General features: G+C 39.4%; 1 protein-coding gene across 1 annotated transcript in view; it reads left to right on the top strand.

Annotated features, from left to right (window-relative positions):
* The window catches only part of LOC124722274 (glutaryl-CoA dehydrogenase, mitochondrial-like), a 40,440-nt gene extending 25,964 nt beyond the window's left edge, over positions 1-14,476 (top strand). Inside the window, exons 4-6 of the mRNA XM_047247460.1 lie at positions 315-475; positions 562-684; positions 14,414-14,476. Of these exons, the coding sequence (XP_047103416.1) occupies positions 315-475; positions 562-626 (226 nt within the window). The 3' untranslated portion in view covers positions 627-684; positions 14,414-14,476. The remainder of the gene's footprint in view (positions 1-314; positions 476-561; positions 685-14,413) is intronic.
* Positions 14,477-19,599: the final 5,123 nt, after the last annotated feature.

Raw genomic sequence — 19,599 nt, 5'->3', positions numbered from 1 at the left:
CATGGAGGCTCCATGTTCTGATAATGTGCAGCTGTCTTGTATGTCAAGATGAGGCAGCTATCTATTAGGTGACTAGGTGTAGTATGAAACTGGATGTTGTGATGCAAGAGTGGTCTCCTAATTATATGCTTCAGTTTCACCAACAAAAGTTGTCTTACATGAAAAGCCATTTGTTATTGTGTGTTTCATAATAATATAATAAAAATAGCTGTTCTCAAGATTTTACACAAATTCCTCACTTTCTCACTTACATATTAAACCATCTTCATTTTCTCCATATAAGTAAAGTTTCATTTTGTACATATTCTTTTAAGGTGTACTCCAGAAATGATATCAATACTGAAACGTAATTCCTGTGGAAAAGCTTTGGACATTGCACACACTGCCCGTGACATGTTGGGTGGGAATGGCATTTCTGATGAATATCATATTATTAGACATGTTCTGAATCTGGAATCAGTCAATACATATGAAGGTAAGGTCATATACTTTTTCTGTCTTTTTCCTCTTTGTTTCCTGAATGCAAATAATGGACAACTGCACTTGATCAATCTGTTATAGGTACTCACGATATCCATGCTCTCATTCTTGGGAGAGCTATAACTGGAATACAAGCATTTAGCTAAAAACTGGACTAAATATTGTGTTGCTACTGAATATTTATGCATTGCTGTATTTTCTGAGGTACGTGTGACAATACTTATTCACTGTGATTCTAAAATATGTAAATAATACTGTACATATTTATTTATTCCTGTATTCTGAATGAGAATATCCAGTGTGTTTTACTCAAAGTTTATCTGGAATAGAAAAAGTAAATCAGTCACCAATCCAAAGATTACACTTTACCACCAAGCCACACTTACCTGCAATATGAAGTGTAAATTTTATGTCAACACTGTAAGTTCTAGTTTTCTGTCCATAAAATTTATTAATAATAACTGACACTGAACTGATGTTTGACTGTGTGTGGAAAATATAATGAGGAAAACAGGACATACAATTTACTAACTCTGGCTATGATTCCTATACAGTGAATAATGTTTGTAGAAGTATGAAGCCACAATTGTTTAGTTTATTGTTTATCCATAGATAAATCATGTGTCTAACATCAGTTTGATACAAAGAGAAAACACAAGTAAAAGTTTACTGACAAGAATTAGGAAATAGATCTGCTGTTCACTTGCCCCATGGGTGATGCATCTGTTCATTTAAAAGATTATAAGATCACACTAACTTTTATTACTGACTTTCAAGTACTATGTAAGAACATGTTATTTCTCATAAATACTGAACATTTACTGGAAACACTGACTTCTGTTTCTGAAATGTTCAATATACTGTCTTCTTTCATAAACAGCACTGCACCCTGCTGCTGATTTTTATAGACTTACTAGCTGACAAACCCAGCATTGCGTGGATATTAATTTTGCCAATTTTCTATTAGAAATGAAACCTTGTATGTATTTGAGCAGTATACTTGGTGTGAGATGTGCAGTTTTGTGAACATCACTATGGCAATGCCTCTCCATATCTCTGTAGGCAGCTATAGTTTTCATCTAATGCCGTTTGTGCTTCACAGTTCAAACATGCTAAAAGCACAAGCAGGTGTAAGGGATTACCTTAAGTTGACTTGACTAGGAGTGTTTTAGTACTTAAGAATAAGTTTATTTAAATGTCATGCATGATGCAAAAGTTTCTCCTGATCTGTATATCATACAATGATATAATTTTATAGTTACATTCAGCAGCTTTTGTGGATAGTGTCTGCAAAATGTGTTGCGAATAGAGTTAGTAGCAAAGGAGTAAAAAATGTAAATGTCATGCACAATGTAGCAGTTTTTCATGCATCTCAGTGTTAATGAAGTCATATGTCCTGAACTGTGGTGGGTAGGTGGTTCTTACCCCTCAGCAATTGTTGCTTGACAGTAATGGATATGTATATCATGTTTGGTTGAAATTGGTCCACTGGTTTAGGAGAAGATGTGGAACATACAAAACACACACACACACACACATACACACACACACACACACACAAACACACACACACAAACACCAGCAGCAGTAGCAGCAGATAGTTTTGAAAGCTAGGGTATTTTTGTATAATTTTGTATGTTATGGCCGTACTAACAGTTTTGCCCCCAGAAAATAGGCACTGGGAAGAAATTCTGTCTCATAATTTATTGTCTTATCAGGTGAAGTTTTCTTTTGACGCAACAACAACTTTCTCTGACAAAACTACTGCTAGATGCATGTAAACTAACCTGCTTGTAATGGTGTGTTTACATCTGTGTAACTTTATGTGTGCACTATAGTTCAATTCTTTTATCTTGGCGGCTCGCGCATGCCTGCCCAGATGCGGGAGATTGCTGCGTTGCCAGTTGCACACGACGCACGCACCAAGAGAAGCAGTGCCATAGTATAGAATAGTTCGCAAGCTTACATTTAGGGGGGAGCGCGCAGTTCATGAAGTAAATCTACCACGGCCGCATTAACCCTTTCGCTGATACAAAGACGTGCTCCCTGCATTCTGCGCTGTGCGCGTTTGTCACTGCACTGCTCGCCTGTGCAGACACATGGTGTTCTGACTGCTTTGACACACTTATCATTCAATTTCACAAAAACTATTTGGCCCAAAAATTAGATTTTTACACATCTTCTTGACTGATACCTTCCCCCCATAAATGAATTAATTTTGTTTTGATGTTCAACGCAGTTATTATGCAGCATTAAATATAGTAAACCATTGCACAAAATTTTTGAAGAGTTTGCAGAGGTAAAAGTCCATAGAGTATACTTTCCGTATGGTCGATTTTAGTTGCCACAACGTTGAGAATGAAATGTGGACAAGATACCTAAATTTCATGTAAAATTTACTGTATAACAATATATCATTTAATTTAAGTACCACATAGGTGTCGTATGTAATATTGAGAAATATTCCATCTTTCGCGACTGTAACAAAAGTTTTATTTACACTGGGCACATTTGGCTTTATTTAAAAGCACTTCAAGCGATCAAAAGGAAGTAGACAAAATACATTAAACAAAACTGTGGACTTACAAAAACATTAGGACTCCATCTATCAGTGAAGTGTTCTGAGCTATGTCAAATATAATTTTTGTGTGTGGCACACACAAACAGCATTTATTTGCTAAAACACTGATCAGCCGACACAAACGTTGAATATTGTGTTACCGCAGCACAAAACTATGAAAGGTGACTTGGCAATGGAGGAGACAAAATACTGTCCTCTGAAGATGCTTCAAAAGAGAGAAATGCGTCTGGTCTAAATAAGTCGCTTATTACAGTTGCGGAAGAGGAATATATTTCAATACAATTGGTAAAACTGCAACTGTGGAACAAAAACAAGAAAGAGAACATGAGTACCATTGTGTATGTGCCATACCTTTCGTTGATTGAAGTGCTTTAAAATAAAGCCAAACTTGCCCAGTGTAAATAAAACTTTTGTTACAGTCGCGAAAGATGGAATATTTCTCAATATTACATATGACACCTATGTGGTACTTAAATTAAATGAGATATTGTTATACAGTAAATTTTATATGAAATTTAGGTATCTTGTCCACATTTCAATCTCAACATTGTGGCAACTAAAATCGACCATACGGAAAGTATACTCTATGGACTTTTACCTCTGCAAACTCTTCAAAATTTCGTGCAATGGTTTACTACATTTAATGCTGCACAATAACTGTGTTGAACATCGAAACAAAATTAAGTCATTTATGGGGGGAAGATATCAGTCAAGAAGATGTGTAAAAATCTAATTTTTGGGCCAAATGGTTTTTGTGAAATCGAATGATAAGTGTGTCAAAGCAGTGGGAACACCATGTGTCTGCACAGACTAGCAGTCCAGTGATGACAAAATCACGCACAGCGTGGAATGCGGGGAGCACGTGTCTGCAGCAGCGAAAGGGTTAATGAAGAGACAAAGCACTAGAAATTTCAAAAAATTGCATTCAAACGAATAAAATTCGTGAAGTAAGACACTGCGATATTGTTTTTAAATAAAGAAAATATTAAGCACTGCACAAGGTTTGAACTCATAACCTTTTGCTTAGTAGCCCAACACCTTAACCGTTATAACCTTCTGCTTAGTAGCCCAACACCTTAACCATTACGCTAACGCAGCTCATCTTACAATGTAACTACATGAGGAGTCTAACACATCATGCAAAATACTGACAAACACTGTTGGTATGACTATGAATTACTGACGCTTCGTCGAAGTAAAATAGGAAATAAACACTTACCGCTGTTCCTTATTGCGAAAAAGCAGTTAGTGAGATTGATACAAACACTTTTCCTTGCTATCGCCTGAATTAGGAGTCTTATTACTTGTTAGGTTTAATTAATTAATAGAATATGAAGCAATTGGTATAAAGAATGCTTTTTGCAAACTTTCTATAAAAGAAAGTCTGCTATCAAGACATTGATTTTGTTCTTTTACTTTATTTATGACTGAACGTTTCTAAAACTGAAAACACTCATCCGTGCTCTGCACTGCAGTCGAGATCTGGCAACATCGTTCTCTGTTCATTGGCTGACTGTGTTTTGTGACGTCAGATGCGCAGAACGAACCTAAACACGGCCGCCAACATAAATGACGCGCACTATAGGTGCATGTAGCCATTGAACGGAGAAGTGAGGGGGTGAATGCAACTTCGCAGAGTCACACGGGCTTCTGATTTGTGCACACAGGCTGCCCCATGTAGGCACAGGAATCTCCGCACTCCAGACAGGGAGACAAATGCAGCAGTCATGTACGTCTATGTAATTTGAAGAATATTATCATGCATTTCTTGTTTGTGGCTGGTATATTCTGCAGATTATAAAGTCAGTGTGAAATGAAATGATTGTCTACAGTTTTTCACAACAAAAACAATCTAGAAACAATAAAGACACACCTGAACGCAGTAAAGCCATTGTTTGTACTTCTGACAAATACGTATTGATGAGGAGTGATTCTGGGACTCTTGATGTGCCAGCATTGACCCGTTTCCTTTACATGTCACTTCAGTTCATAGATAGTTTGCATATAAAAATAGTAGTAGTAGTAGTAGTAGTAGTAGTAGTAGTAGTAATAGTAATAATAATAATGATAATAATAATAATAAAGTCCACCTTACTAAGGTACCAATCTGGCAGTGTCGCTGCAAGTCCTCAGTGGTGCATGAATAATTTAGTCTCAGATCCTGAAATTGTATTAGTTGGTGTTCTCACAGTTCAGGGACGGATGTAACACCATTGATTTAATTTTGATACTCTTCCTTATTTATTCAGATTAAGTTGCACGCAACTGATGACCAGTTCTCACACTTTTTCATAGTATCAGCAGTTTATAAAAATAATTTCATTAGTAATACTCATCTAATCAGTCCACTTTCTCTCCAGATAATAACACTAGTTGGCCAAGTTAGTTACCGAATATAATGGACTTTTGACAGTGGCAGGATAACTCATCGATAGCGCTCTAACAGGTTCAACAATCATGTCTCCCTTATCCATATTTACACCTATCACTGACTGACTACACAAGGAAGTTCATACACGTTTATTTTCACAGCTGAGCACAGATCTTTTCACTGATGTGTTGACAAAATAATTGCTGATTGTGGGACTGATAAAGGTACAGTGCTCGTGGTGCAGGGTGCGGTGGCTAGAAGCCAGGATGCTGCAAATGGGTGGTGGAGCTGAGGTCGAGCCCAGATGGCAGAGGACGGCAGCTGCAAATGTAACAAGTTCTTTTATTGACACATCTGAACTGCTTGATGCATAGGGTCAGTGTCCAGCTGGCTGCCAAATTCTGCTTGGCTGTCTGCCCGCACAACCCTTGTTGCCGGTGCGGCACTATATCGTGCCAGTGACCTTGTTACATAAGCTGGTTGCATGGACCCTGCACCATCATTGTGCAAATTTTATGCTGCTATGGCTTCTGTGGCCCCAAGTACCATCTGCTGACATCACAGCAGGGGTGCCCACCACACTAGGCCCCCTGTCTGGCAGTGGCTGGTGTGCATGGGAAGAAACCTCCTGCCCCCTGGGCAGGAGTTGGCTGTGCTGCCGGGGATGTACATGAGTGGCCAGTGGTGTCATGCCTCTATAAGTCTGTGGAGAGATGTAGTGTGCAAAACTGCTGTCCTGCAGTGGCCTCGACTAATAACCTCTGTTGACAAGCCCATGTGGTGTCCTCATTTGGCACAGCTGCATCATCTCGGTTGGGCTGCGAGACTAAGAATAATTCTATTAAAAAAATGACTAGTGCTTGTGGCTGGTAGCAAGATGTGTATGCACCACTACCAGTAACAGATGGCATCTATATTCAAGTGTGTGCCAGTTTAAGGTTTTCAGCATTCCTGTGAGTCAAACAAACCTGTGACCATTCATACTACTTTTACTTGTTTACATTCAATATACATGTCAGTACTAATTGTTATGGGCCCCATACACTTGAAATGGAATGTGGAAGTGTTTTTAAGCAGTTTCCTGTGTAGATTGACTGCATTATCCTACTATGCTACCAATGAACAATGAACAATGTTTTTTTTTAGTCCTACTGCCCCAACAGTTATCATTCCAGTGGGAGACAGCACCTTAAACCTGTTGGTAAAAGTGATAAGTGTAGAACTTTGAAGTTCTTCCCAGTCCTGGCCTACCTCTGGACCAACCATTGACTCACCACTCAAAGTCTAGTTGTTGACATCTTGTATTTCCTGGAGAAGGAACAGTACCCTTGGGAGAGGGTAGTAGTTCACGCTCCTTTGACAGAAGTCTACCCAACCATCCATTCACACCGGCTTTCAAATGCTTGATAGCAGTCTGGACAATTTCCAATTACTTGCAAACACCAAGTAGTTCACCCAGTGCCTGAGAGCAGCATTCACAGTGGGGCTGCATGTGGGTGGTGCAATGTTTATCTGAACAACAAACAGTAATTTAATTGGCTAGATAAAACATCTACTCACCAAGCAGTGGCAGAACACACACATAAAAGAATGTTGTAATTAGGCAAGCTTTCAGAGTCAGTGGCTCCTTCTTCAGGCAGAAGGGTTGAAGGGGAAGGAAGAGGGATGAGTGAAAAGGACTGGAGAGGTCTAGGAAAAGGGGTAGACTTTGGGAAAGTCACCCAGAACCGCAGGTTGGGGGAGACTTACCACACGGGACGAGAAGGATAGACTGATTATTGAGGACTGCATCGGATGAGATTTGAAAACCTGAGAGCACACAGAGCGTAGTTACTGTGAAGAGATGCTGAGGTGGAAGAAATTAACATAAATTAAGGCCAGGTGGGTGGTGAGAACCAAGGACATGTTGTAGTGCTAGTTCCCACCTGCGGAGTTCTGAGAAATTAGTGTCTGAGGAAGAATCCAGATGGCATGTTTGGTGAAACAGACACCGAGGTCGTGATAGTCATGTTGTAGAGCGTGCATGTTGCATGTTGCCAGTATACACCCTCTGCCTTTGTCCATTCATCCTAATTGATAATTTGGTGGTCGTCAAGGTGATGTAAAAGGTCGAACAGTGTTTACATGACAGCTGGTACATGACGTGTTGTTTCACAGGTGGCTCTCCCTTTGATAGTATATGTTTGCCAGTTACAAGGCTGCTATAGTTGGTGGTAGGAGGGTGCATAGGGCAAGTCTTGCAGCAGGGATGGTCACAGGGGTAAGAGCCATTGGGTAGGGAGATGGGTGCAGAAGGAGCATAGGGTCTGACAAGAATATTGTGGAGATTGGGGGGTGAGGGAGGGGAGGGGAGGGGAGGAGCAGGGAGGGGAGGGGAGGGGAGGGGAGGAGCAGGGAGGGGAGGGGAGGGGAGGGGAGGAGCAGGGAGGGGAGGGGAGGGGAGGGGGGTGACGAAAACCTGTTCTAGATGTGGTGGGAAAAATTTCAGACAGAATGCATCTCATTTCAGGGCATGATTTTAGAAAGTCATTGACCTGTCGAAGTAGCTGATTTATGCATTCCAGTCCAGGACAATACTGAGTCACCAGTGTTGTGTTCTGAAGCTGTTTTTTTGGAGGGATCAGCAGTACCAGGATTGGATTTGATGGCCCGGGAAATCTGCTTTTGAACTAGGCTGGTGAAGTAATTACGTGCAGTGAAGGCTGAGGTGAGACTGGTGGTGTATTGCTGTAAAGAGTCTGCATCTGAACAAATACGTTTGCCTTGACATGTCAAATGTTCCCTCCCATACAGCTTTGGCATTTGAGACAAACGTATTTGTTCAGATGCAAACTCTTTAGAGCAATACACCAAGAATTTCACCTCAGCCTTCACTGCACATAATTACCCCACCAGCCAAGTTCAAAAGCAGATTTCCCAAGCCATCCCATCCAATCCTCGTATTGCTGATCACTGTAAAAACAGCTTTGAAGCACACCACTGGTGACTCAGTATTATCCTGGTCTTTAATGTGTAATCAGTTACTTCAACAGGGCCATGACTTCCTAAAAACATACCATGAAATTAGATTCATTCTGTCTGAAATTGTACGCATCACATCTAGAACAGCTTTTTGTTGCCCTCCCAATCTCTGCAATATTGTTGTCGGGTCCTGTGCTCCGTCTGCACCCATCTCCCTACCCTATGGCTCCTAGCCCGGTGACCATCCTCACTGCAAGACTTGCCATATGCACCCTCCTACCACCACCTATAGCAGCCCTGTAACTGGCAAAAGATATACTATCAAAGGGAGAGCCACCTGTGAAATGACATGTCTTGTACCAGCTGGTATGTAAACACCGTTTGGCCTTTTATATCTGCATGACAACCACCAGATTATCAATTAGGATGAATGGGCATAGGCAGAGGGTGTATATTGGGAGCATGCAATATCCTGTTGCAGAGCATGCTCTACAACATGATAACCATGACCTCGGAGTCTGTTTCACCACACATGCCATCTGTACTCTTTCCCCAGACACCAGTTTCTCAGAACTCTGCAAGTGGGAACTAGCACTACAACATGTCCTTGGTTCTCGCGAACCATCTGGCCTTAGTATATGTTAACTTCTTCCATCCCAGCATTTCTTCACAGTAACTACTCTTCTCTTCACTCCACTTTAGTTTTCTAAATCTTTCATTGTCTTACCTATCTATTTTCACCACCCCCTCCCACATCTGTTACATACAATGTACTTATCTTTTTGCTCTTATTAACTCGTGCATGATGTGTAAGCAGTAATCTCTGTCTTGCATATTACCCTGTGTTCCACCTTTAAGCTCTCAGGTTTTCAAGTATCATCTGATGCAGTCCCCAACAATCAGTCTTTCCTTCTCATCTTGTGTGGTAAGTCTCCCCTGATCTGCGGTTCTGGGTGACTTTCCCAAAATCCACCCCTTTTCCTAGACCTCTCCAGTCCTTTTCCTTCACCCCTCTTTCTTCCCCCTTCAATCCTTCTGCTTGAAGAAGGAGCCACTGGTTCTAAAAGCTTGCTTAATTACAATTCTCTTTTATGTGTGTGTTCTGCCACGACTTGGTGAGTAGATTTTTTTTATTTATCCAATTAAATTTAAATTATTTTTTCAAAAACTGATTGTTTTTGTTGAACAATAAACAAGTAACTTTAAACTAATCTTGGATTTTTTAGTTTCGTGATTTATTACCCTACAAGGCCTCCAAGTTCCTTTTTAAGATATGAAGTTTCAACACCCAAGAAAGTGGCTTTTGTTAAATTTCAGTGAATTGTTGAAGATTACTTTGTCTCAAACTTCTGTTGAAATCATCTTCATTAACAGATTCACGTGGGGAAATGATTTTCCAAAAATATATTGCTGCTAAAGTTTGCAGAGGTACACAACTATAGCTCAAAACCATTGATTTATTGTGAAATATGTTACACACAGCACTCAGAGCTTCCAAAAATTCTCAAAAATGTATCATTTAGCACACGTGTACCAACTGAAATCAGGAGGCAGTGGTTGTCTAAATGATGGGTTCTGCTGCCAAAATGTAGTTTGCAATTGACATTGTAGTACAGATCTTTTGCAGCTCTCACAGATGTTTGAAGATACACAATATATTATGATACACACAAGCCTTAATACAAACAATAAAATATTTCTAGAATTCTACATCAGTTTTACCTGACACATGACGTGGTCTCACACCATGGAAAAACTGAAAGTTAGTTTACATATTTAAATAAACATGTGCAATGTTTGGGTCTTTTTACTTAGCTGAATTTGTCACATATTCTACACTAGCATGCCACAGATGAATACTGTAACATCAATTTATGTCGTTTATAAGAGTGAAAATTGTGGAATACCAACCATTTAGGGCAGCTAACAGCAGAATGATTAATGTTTCATGTTGTCTGCTCAGATAATCTGAAATCTGTTTCTTGTCACATTTATTAATGAGAAATATCTATCTGCCTTTCTTAACATATCTAATAACACTCATGCTGGTGATGCTATAACTGCTATATCAGCTTTGATTCTCTGCTTTATGTTAACTAAATTAAAATGTTATGACCAATTTGTAACTAGATTTAAGACATTTCCCCTTATAAGTCACTTCCCTTACTAATTGTTCAAGGTAAATTTTAGATAAGGATTCATAACAATATCACACAAATCCCTGTTGTTATTGCTTGCCATAATCATTATAGAGTTTTCCAGCCTATAGTTAGTAAGTTGAAATCTTCCCATACCATAACGTAATAAGGTAACTCACAGTTTATGAATTTCCATTATTGTTCATACTGTTTTTGAACAGTAGCTGAGAGGGTGTGGTGCCATGTTTCTCAGTGATAACGATGATGAAAAACTTTGACAATACATACTGTTTAGAGTGACCTGCAATAAACTTAGCTGCATCAGGCCAACACACAACAAATGGAAAATAATATGGATGGACATAAATGTCATGCATGGGACTGATGACTTTGCTGTTTGTCCCCTCCCCCAAATCAATCATCCAATCAAACAAATGTCATGCAGGCAGATGAGATACACTTTTCAAGTAATTGAAATGTGTATACATATAGCTTGATTAATTGTGGAAATACCTTTGTATTAGCAGTGAAAAGGTGTGGTGCACATTCAGAGAACGTTTCATTATTGGTTCCTTTTCCTTTGAAGATATATGCAGTGGTAAATTTTAAACAGTTGTTTTTTCTGCAAGTGAGTATTTACTGTGGTTTGAAGAAACACCATTATTTTCTGTGCACAGGAGAGGTAAGTATCCATAGAATAACAGTCACCTAGAGTGCAGCACATTCAGTGACTGCAGCTCCCGCCCCAACAATTGCTAAAATAAAAGTGTCATTGAGTAACATTGTGGATATGCTACAACCCTGTCTCACTCCTTTCTCAATGTCTCACTCCTTTCTCAACCACTGCTTCCCTTTCATGCCCTTGGTCTATTATAACTGAGATATCTGTATAAGTTCCATATAATCCTTCACTCCCTTTAGTTTACTCCTGTCACCTTCAGAATGTCAAAGAGTGTGTTCCAGTCAACATTGTCAAAAGCCTTCTCTGAATTTACACAAGCTGTAAACATGGGTTTCCATTTCCTCAACCTATTTACAAGACCTAAGATAGGTTGTTGGGTCAATATTGCCTCACATGTTCCAATGTTTTCCAAAACCCAAACCTATCTTCTCCGAGGTCAGCTTCTACCAGTTTTTTTTCATTCTTATGTAAATAATTCATGTTAGTATTTTACAACCATGACTTATTAAACTGATAGTTTAGTAATATTCACACCTGTCTGCACCTGCTTTCTGTGGAATTAGATTTATTATTTGAAGTCTGAGGGTGTTTTGCCTGTCTCATACATCTTGCAAACCAGATGGAAGAGCTTTGTAATGGCTGGTTCTCCCAATGCTATCAGTAGTTATGACAGAATGTTGTCAACTCCTTAGGTCTTTTTGTGCTCTGTCAAATTCTTCTGACAGTGTCATATCTTCCATCTCATCTTCGTCCACGTCTTCTTTGATATCTATAACATTGCCCTCAACTTCATCTCTCGTGGACAGACACTCTATATACTCCTTCTACCTTTCTTTTCTTTGCTTGGTACTGGATTGCTATCTGATCTCTTGACAGCCATACAGCTAGTTTTCTTTTCTCCAAAGGCCTCTTTAATTTTTCTGTAGGTGGTACCGGTCTTCCCCCTAGTTATATATGCTTCTATAGATTTATGTTTTTCCTCTATCATTCTGCTTAGCCATTTTGCACTTTTGTGAATTGCGTGTTTTAGACATTTGTATTCTCTTTTGGCACTTCATTTGTTGAATTTTTATATTTTCTTCTTTCATGAGTTAAATTTAGTATCTCCTGTGATGTCCAAGGATTTCTGCAGGCCTGGTCTTTTTACCTATTAGATCCTCTGCTGCCTTCACTATTTCATCTCTCAAGCTATCAATTTGTTTTCTACCGTGTTCATTTCCATCGTTCTTGCAATCGATTCTTCTGTTTTATCCACAGTTCATGACCGATAAGTTATGGTCAGAGTCCACAGCTGCTCCGCAAATGTCTTACAGTTTAAAATCTGGTTCCAAAAATCTCTGTCTTGCTGTTATGTAATCATCTGAAACTTCCCATTATCTCAGGTGTCTTCCATGATTGTTGATTCTTGAGCCAAGTATTGGTGATGATTAAAATATGCTCTGAGCAAAATTTTACCACACAGATTACTTTTTTGTTCCTTTCCCCCGGTCCATATTTTCCTACTATTTTCCCTTCTCTTCCTCTTCTTACTGCTCAATTCCAGTCACCCATCGCAATTAAATTTTTCTCTCCCATAAGTGTCTGAATAATTTCTTCTGTCTGATCATACATTGTTTCACCCTCCTCATTATCGGCAGAGCTAGTTCGCATATAAACTCGTACTATTGTTGTGGGTGTTGGCTTTATGCCTATCCTGTGTATAATGTGTTCACTGTGCTGCGCATAGTAGCTTACCCACATTCTATGAGGGTCGCCCAGAAAGTAAAGCACCAATTTTTTTTTCTCAGCCAAAAACAATGCTACAAATGCAGAATATTCCAAATATATTATTTGAAGTCTCCTGAGAGAGAGAGCGCGTCAAGATTCTGTCACTTCTGACAGATAGTGTAGCTGCAGGACAGTTTCAAAATGGCATCTGTAGGAGATGCATGTTACAGCAACATGCCATCATTGAATTTCTCACTGCAGAGAAAGAAACTGTGGTGAATATTCACAAATGCTTGTGCACAGTCTATGGAGCATATGCTGTCAACAGAAGTACAGTTAGTTGCTGGGCATGGAGGGTGAGGTCGTCAGAAGGTGATTTGGTGGAGCTCCATTATTTGCAGCAGTGTCTGTCACACCTGACACACCTAGCCTAGCCCCCTTGGACTTCCACTAGTTTGGGCCATTAAAGAATGCCATTTGTGAAGACATTTTGCTGATGAGGAGGTGATTCACACAGTGAAGCATTGGCTCCACCACCAGGATCCGGATTGGTACTGACAGGGCATACACGCCCTTATTTCGCGCTTGAGGAAGGTCATAAGATGGGATGGAGATTACGTGGAAAAATAGGGTATGTAGATGAAACACCATTCTTTCATGTGTGTAATTCTTGTTATCTTCAATAAAGGATTGTTGAAGAAAAAAATGTGGTGCACTAATTTCTGGGCAACCCTCATATTTTCTTATTCATTATTAGACCTACACCTGCATTATCCCTATTTGATTTTTTATTGATGACAGTGTACTTTCCTGACCAGAAGTTCTCTTTATCCTGCTACCAAACTTCACTAATCCCCATCCCATCTAACTTCAACCTAAGCATTTCCTTTTTTTAAAATTTTATAGTCTACCTACCCAGTTGAGGGATCTAACACTGCATGCTCCAATCCATAGAATGCCAGTTTTGTTTTTCCTAATGATGACATTCTCCTGAGTAGTCCCCACCTGGAGATCCAAATGGGAAATTGTTTTGCCTCCGGAATATTTTACCCAAGAGGATCCCATCATCATTTAACTATATGGTAGAGTTGCATGTCCTTGGGAGAAGTAATGGCTATAGTTTCCCCCTTGCTTTCAGCTATTCACAGTACCAGCACAGCAAGGCCATATTGTCTGACATTATTGTAACAGATCAGTCAATCATGCAGACTGTTTCCCCTGCAACTACTAAAGAGGCTGCTGCCCCTCTTCTGGAACGACATTTTTCTGGCCTCTCCACAGTATTAATAATATAATATTGTTTCTTATATGGCAGTTACATTGTCTGGAAGAAAGTTTATTATTTGAAAGTCATATTTCTGTTAGAGACACAACTAGGAGGATCAAACTCAATGAAATATCTAATATTTTGAACAATATTTATTAGTGTCAGTGTACTGCATATAAATGTAAGCAGTTTGGAAACAGTCTTGATAAATACTCTTTTATTTTAGGTTGTACCAAAAGTGCCAATTTGTGTCATGAATGGTGAAAGTTTGTGATCGTCCTCCAACATGGAAAAAACTCCAGTGAGAATCCATACTGTCTCAAAATCAGTGTACAGGTATGCAATACACATGGAGCATAGTATCAGAAGATGCAACACAGACATTTCTGCACAAGTTTTGGAATAATGAGTGTCCTGTAGCTTTAAGTAATGAACATCTAGTCTGTAACTATGAATCTAATACTGAAGACTGCAGATTATGATATTTTCTGTACACCAAAGTTGCTTGCGGTATTGTATGAACTAAAAATGCTTTCATGATGCATTTGTTAATAAATAATTTTTATTTTTACTCAATAAAGTGCAATACCAAAAACATCATATTAAAAATTTTATTCTATATTATTATATGACTCTGTTGAAATGAAAGCCTGAATATTGTCAAAAAGATGCCACGTTTCTGCCAGAGAGCTGGGACCTAGTTTTGTTTTATATTTATCAACATGACACGCACACAGTTAGTTACATCAATAAGAAATGAAAAGTAACACCAGTAGTTACTTTGTGATTGGTGTAAGAGGTAACAGTCAAAATGCTCACACATGCATGTTGACAATATGGTAATATTGCAATAGTTGCCTGAAAGATATGAAGAGGAGAAAAGGAGTGATTTCTAAATATTTACCTCAGTATTATATGCAATAATAGTGTACGCCTGTTTTGCTTTCTAGAGAAACAGTCACAGAGAAAAACTGTTCTGGTAAAATGACTACGATACTAAGAGACTTATATTAACATTGAAAGATCACAGGTTCATGTAAGTGTGAGATAAGCCATTGCAAATGTGAAGTGCTGGTAACCAGTATAACAGCCAGAATGTTGCATGCAAACATGCATGCATTGTGTTGTACAGGTGCTGGATGTCACTTTGTGGGGTGGAGTTACACGCCTGTTGCACTTGTTTGGTCAATGCAGGGATGGTTAATGCTGTTTGTGGATGATGCTGTAAATGATGGTTAATGCTGTTTGTGGATGCTGCTGGAGTTCTCATCCGATCATGTCCTATGTGTGCTCAATTGGAGACAGACCTGGTCATTAAGCAGGCCAAGGCAACATTTTGACACTCTGTAGAACATGTTGTGTAATGACAAGGTATGTAGTTGAGTGTTATCCTTTCAGAAAACACCCCCTGCAATGCTGTTCATGAATGGCAGCACAACAGGTCAAATCACCAGACTGATAAACAAATTTGCAGTCAGGATGCATAATATAACAATGAGAGTGCTCCTGCTGTCATACAAAATTGCACCCCAGACCCTAACTTAAGGTGTAGGTCCAGTATGTCTAGCACGCAGGCAGGTTGGCTGCAGAACCTCAACTGACCTCCTCCTAACCAACACATGGCCATCACTGGCACCAAGGCAGAACCAGACCTCCACCATGTCCTCCAATGACCTCTTGCTTAACGGAACTGAAGTGAAAAATGACAGTGATTGAGGTCAGTGGAATGCATGCTACAGGGCATCTCGTGTGAAGCTGTCCTTGAAGTAAACGATACGTAACAGTTCGTTGTGTCACTGTGGTGCCAACTGCTGCTCAAATTGCAGCTGCAGATGCAGTATCATGTGTGAAACATGTTCCTGCTTGGAGGGTGACGTGACCGTCTAGAACCCGGTCTTCATGCGACCTTACATTCTTGTGAGCACCACTACCAACAGACATGCAAAGTGGCTACATTCCTGCCAAGTCTTTCTGCAATATTGCAGAAAGAACATCCAGCTTCTCCTAGCTGTATTACAACTCACGGAATCTCTGTCACCTTCTACATCTACATCTTTCATCCATACTCCGCAAGCCACCTGAAGGTGTGTGGCGGAGGGTTCCTTGAGTACCTCTATCGGTTCTCCCTTCTATTCCAGTCTCATATTGTTCGTGGAAAGAAGAATTGTCAGTATGCTTCTGTGTGGGCTCTAATCGCTCTGATTTTATCCTCATGGTCTCTTCGCGAGATATACGTAGGAGGGAGCAATATACTGCTTGACTCTTTGCTGAAGGTATGTTCTCGAAACTTCAACAAAAGCCCGTACCGAGCTACTGAGCGTCTCTCCTGCAGCGTCTTCCACTGGAGTTTATCATCTCCATAACGCTTTCGCGATTACTAAATGATCCTGTAATGAAGTGTGCTGCTCTCCGTTGGATCTTCTCTATCTCTTCTATCAACCCTATCTGGTACGGATCCCACACTGCTCACCAGTATTCAAGCAGTGGGCGAACAAGCGTACTGTAACCTACTTCCTTTGTTTTTGGATTGCATTTCCTTAGGATTCTTCCAATGAATCTCAGTCTGGCATCTGCTTTACCAACGATCAACTTTATATGATCATTCCATTTTAAATCATTCCTAATGCGTACTCCCAGATAATTTATGGAATTAACTGCTTCCAGTTGCTGACCTGCTATTTTGTAGTTAAATGATAAGGGATCTATCTTTCTATGTATTCACAGCACATTACACTTGTCTACATTGATATTCAATTGCCATTCCCTGCACCATGCGTCAATTCGCTGCAGATCCTCCTGCATTTCAGTACAATTTTCCATTGTTACAACCTCTCGATATACCACAGCATCATCCACAAACAGCCCCAGTGAACTTCCGATGTCACCCACAAGGTCATTTATGTATATTGTGAATAGCAACGGTCCTACGACACTCCCCTGCGGCACACCTGAAATCACTCTTACTTCGGAAGACTTCTCTCCATTGAGAATGACATGCTGCGTTCTGTTATCTAGGAACTCTTCAATCCAATCACACAATTGGTCTGATAGTCCATATGCTCTTACTTTGTTCATTAAACGACTGTGGGGAACTGTATTGAACGCCTTGCGGAAGTCAAGAAACACGGCATCTACCTGTGAACCCGTGTTAATGGCCCTCTGAGTCTCATGGACAAATAGTGCGAGCTGGGTTTCACACGACCGTCTTTTTCGAAACCCATGCTGATTCCTACAGAGTAGATTTCTAGTCTCCAGAAAAGTCATTATACTCGAACACAATACGTGTTCCAAAATTCTACAACTGATCAACGTTAGAGATATAGGTCTATAGTTCTGCACATCTGTTCGACGTCCCTTCTTGAAAATAGAAATCAATAATCGATAACTAAAACTTGAAATGTTGCTCTTCTTACTGGCCGATTGCATCAACTTAGATGCGTCTTCTGTGTTCTACTGTGCTGTTTGTAGTGTCTCCGCATACTGCAGCACGCGACAAGGGCTTGAAGACGATAAATGTAACCGTTTCAGAGAGAAAAGCGACCAATGTGACGATCTGGCGTTAGGTCGATTCGATAGTAAATGACGGAAACGGGACATTTTCTTAGGTTTTTACTACATATTAACACTTTTCACATTTTCTCGTGTTACGTGGCTGCCAGTCCTTGGTTCATGCAAAATCTTAAGGTGCTCGGTCATGTCCTCATAGTGGCACTCCACACATTATATCTAACGTAAATAAACTTGGGTGTTGCAACAAACAGACTCAGTATTTGAGTGAACTGATCACAATTGTTCCAGTTCAGCAGTGGTGCAACAGAAAGTATGATGCAGTGGCAAGTGATTGTGTGTCTTATTGTTATCAGGCATGTGCACATGTTTATGGTAGTGATTTATTGCCAGATGTAACCATTTGCCACAAAGCCTTCTTAGCCTTACACGGTATTATAAATTGCCATGTAGAGACTTTAAAGAAACACTTCTCTGAAATCTGTGACTCTCAGATAGATGGTTGAAGTAAATATAAAACCAACTAAAATCAACTGTGTGAGTAAACTAAATCCATTTTTTTTCCTTCATGAAATCTATGAGAGGAAGGAAATATCACTATTCTTTAAAGGATACATCAAGAGTGTGCTTACCTGAAGGGCTAGATGAAGCCAAACTATATGTAATATATACTGAGTCTAACAAAGAGCATACTGGTGGTTCAACAACTTTCCAAGAAATTTTTGATGGAAACTTCAATATTTATTTTTGGATACCCTGAAAAAGATATATACAGTTGTAATTGATTGAAATAATAGGTATCAGTGTCATTACTGATACTACTGACAAAGGACCTGAAGCCTCATTAGCCCAGGACCTACCTTACTTACGAAGGTCACTTCCTCTCATAGATTTCATGAAGGAAAAAAAATGGATTTAGTTTATTCAGACAGTTGATTTTATTTGGTTTTATATTTACTTCAACCATCTATCTGAGAGCCACAGATTTCAGAGTGTTTCTTTAAAGTCTCTACATGGCAATTTATAATACCGTTTAAGGCTAAGACGGCTTTGTGGCAAAGGAAAGACAAGATCATATGGTGAGAAGTGCGAAGTTTTATTCAGTCAAAAGAAACTGCTATAAAGAATCCGGAAAACATGAAGAAATTGAGGCAATTATTGTTGATTAAAAAAAGAATCTGCCTACTCTTAATGTAACCACACCTGATGTATACAGTCATCGTCAACTGAATTTCATATCTTTTAATATACACGTATCATCAGACTAAACTTCAGTATTTTACATGTATGATGAAAGTGCCACCTGGAAGAGGACATATGATGAGAATAATCTCAGCCCAATAGTAAAACACATCATTCTTTTTTTTCAACTCATATGCAAGTCAGAACAAGAATTTCATGGTTATGCATTTTCTGCACTACACAGCTCATGCACAGAAACAACGTACATCTGTAAAAGTAGTTTTTGCTATAAGAGGCCACTGTTATATGAAAGGTCTTGTCAATGCGAAATCTTACACTGAGACATCCGATGACTGGAGGGATGTCATTAGAAATACCAGAATCAAACCATGACCTTTCACTAACATCATTTGTGCCATAGACATCAAATTTGAAACTTAGACAGACTTTTTATGTGTGTTTTATGTTAAAAAGTGCCTTGTGGCAACACCACCAATTAGAAATTAAAAGTTGACCATAAGGAGGCAAGATTGGTGCTTCACAAGACAAACTACTTTTAAAACTATTTGAAAGCTGTTTTTGCTGAGAATCAAGGCACAGAAAACAAGAAAGTGTAACAATCAAAGTGATCTAAACTAACTGAGAGATCTTTACAATGGCAAACTGCCCCTTAAACCTGCAAAATTCAAGAATCTACTACATTTAAAACCAATCTTGACCAAT

This window comes from Schistocerca piceifrons, chromosome X (assembly GCF_021461385.2).
Source record: "Schistocerca piceifrons isolate TAMUIC-IGC-003096 chromosome X, iqSchPice1.1, whole genome shotgun sequence".
NCBI lineage: Eukaryota > Metazoa > Arthropoda > Insecta > Orthoptera > Acrididae > Schistocerca > Schistocerca piceifrons.
The sequence above is the reverse complement of the archived record's forward strand: the minus strand, read 5'-3'. Positions and strand labels throughout refer to the sequence as shown.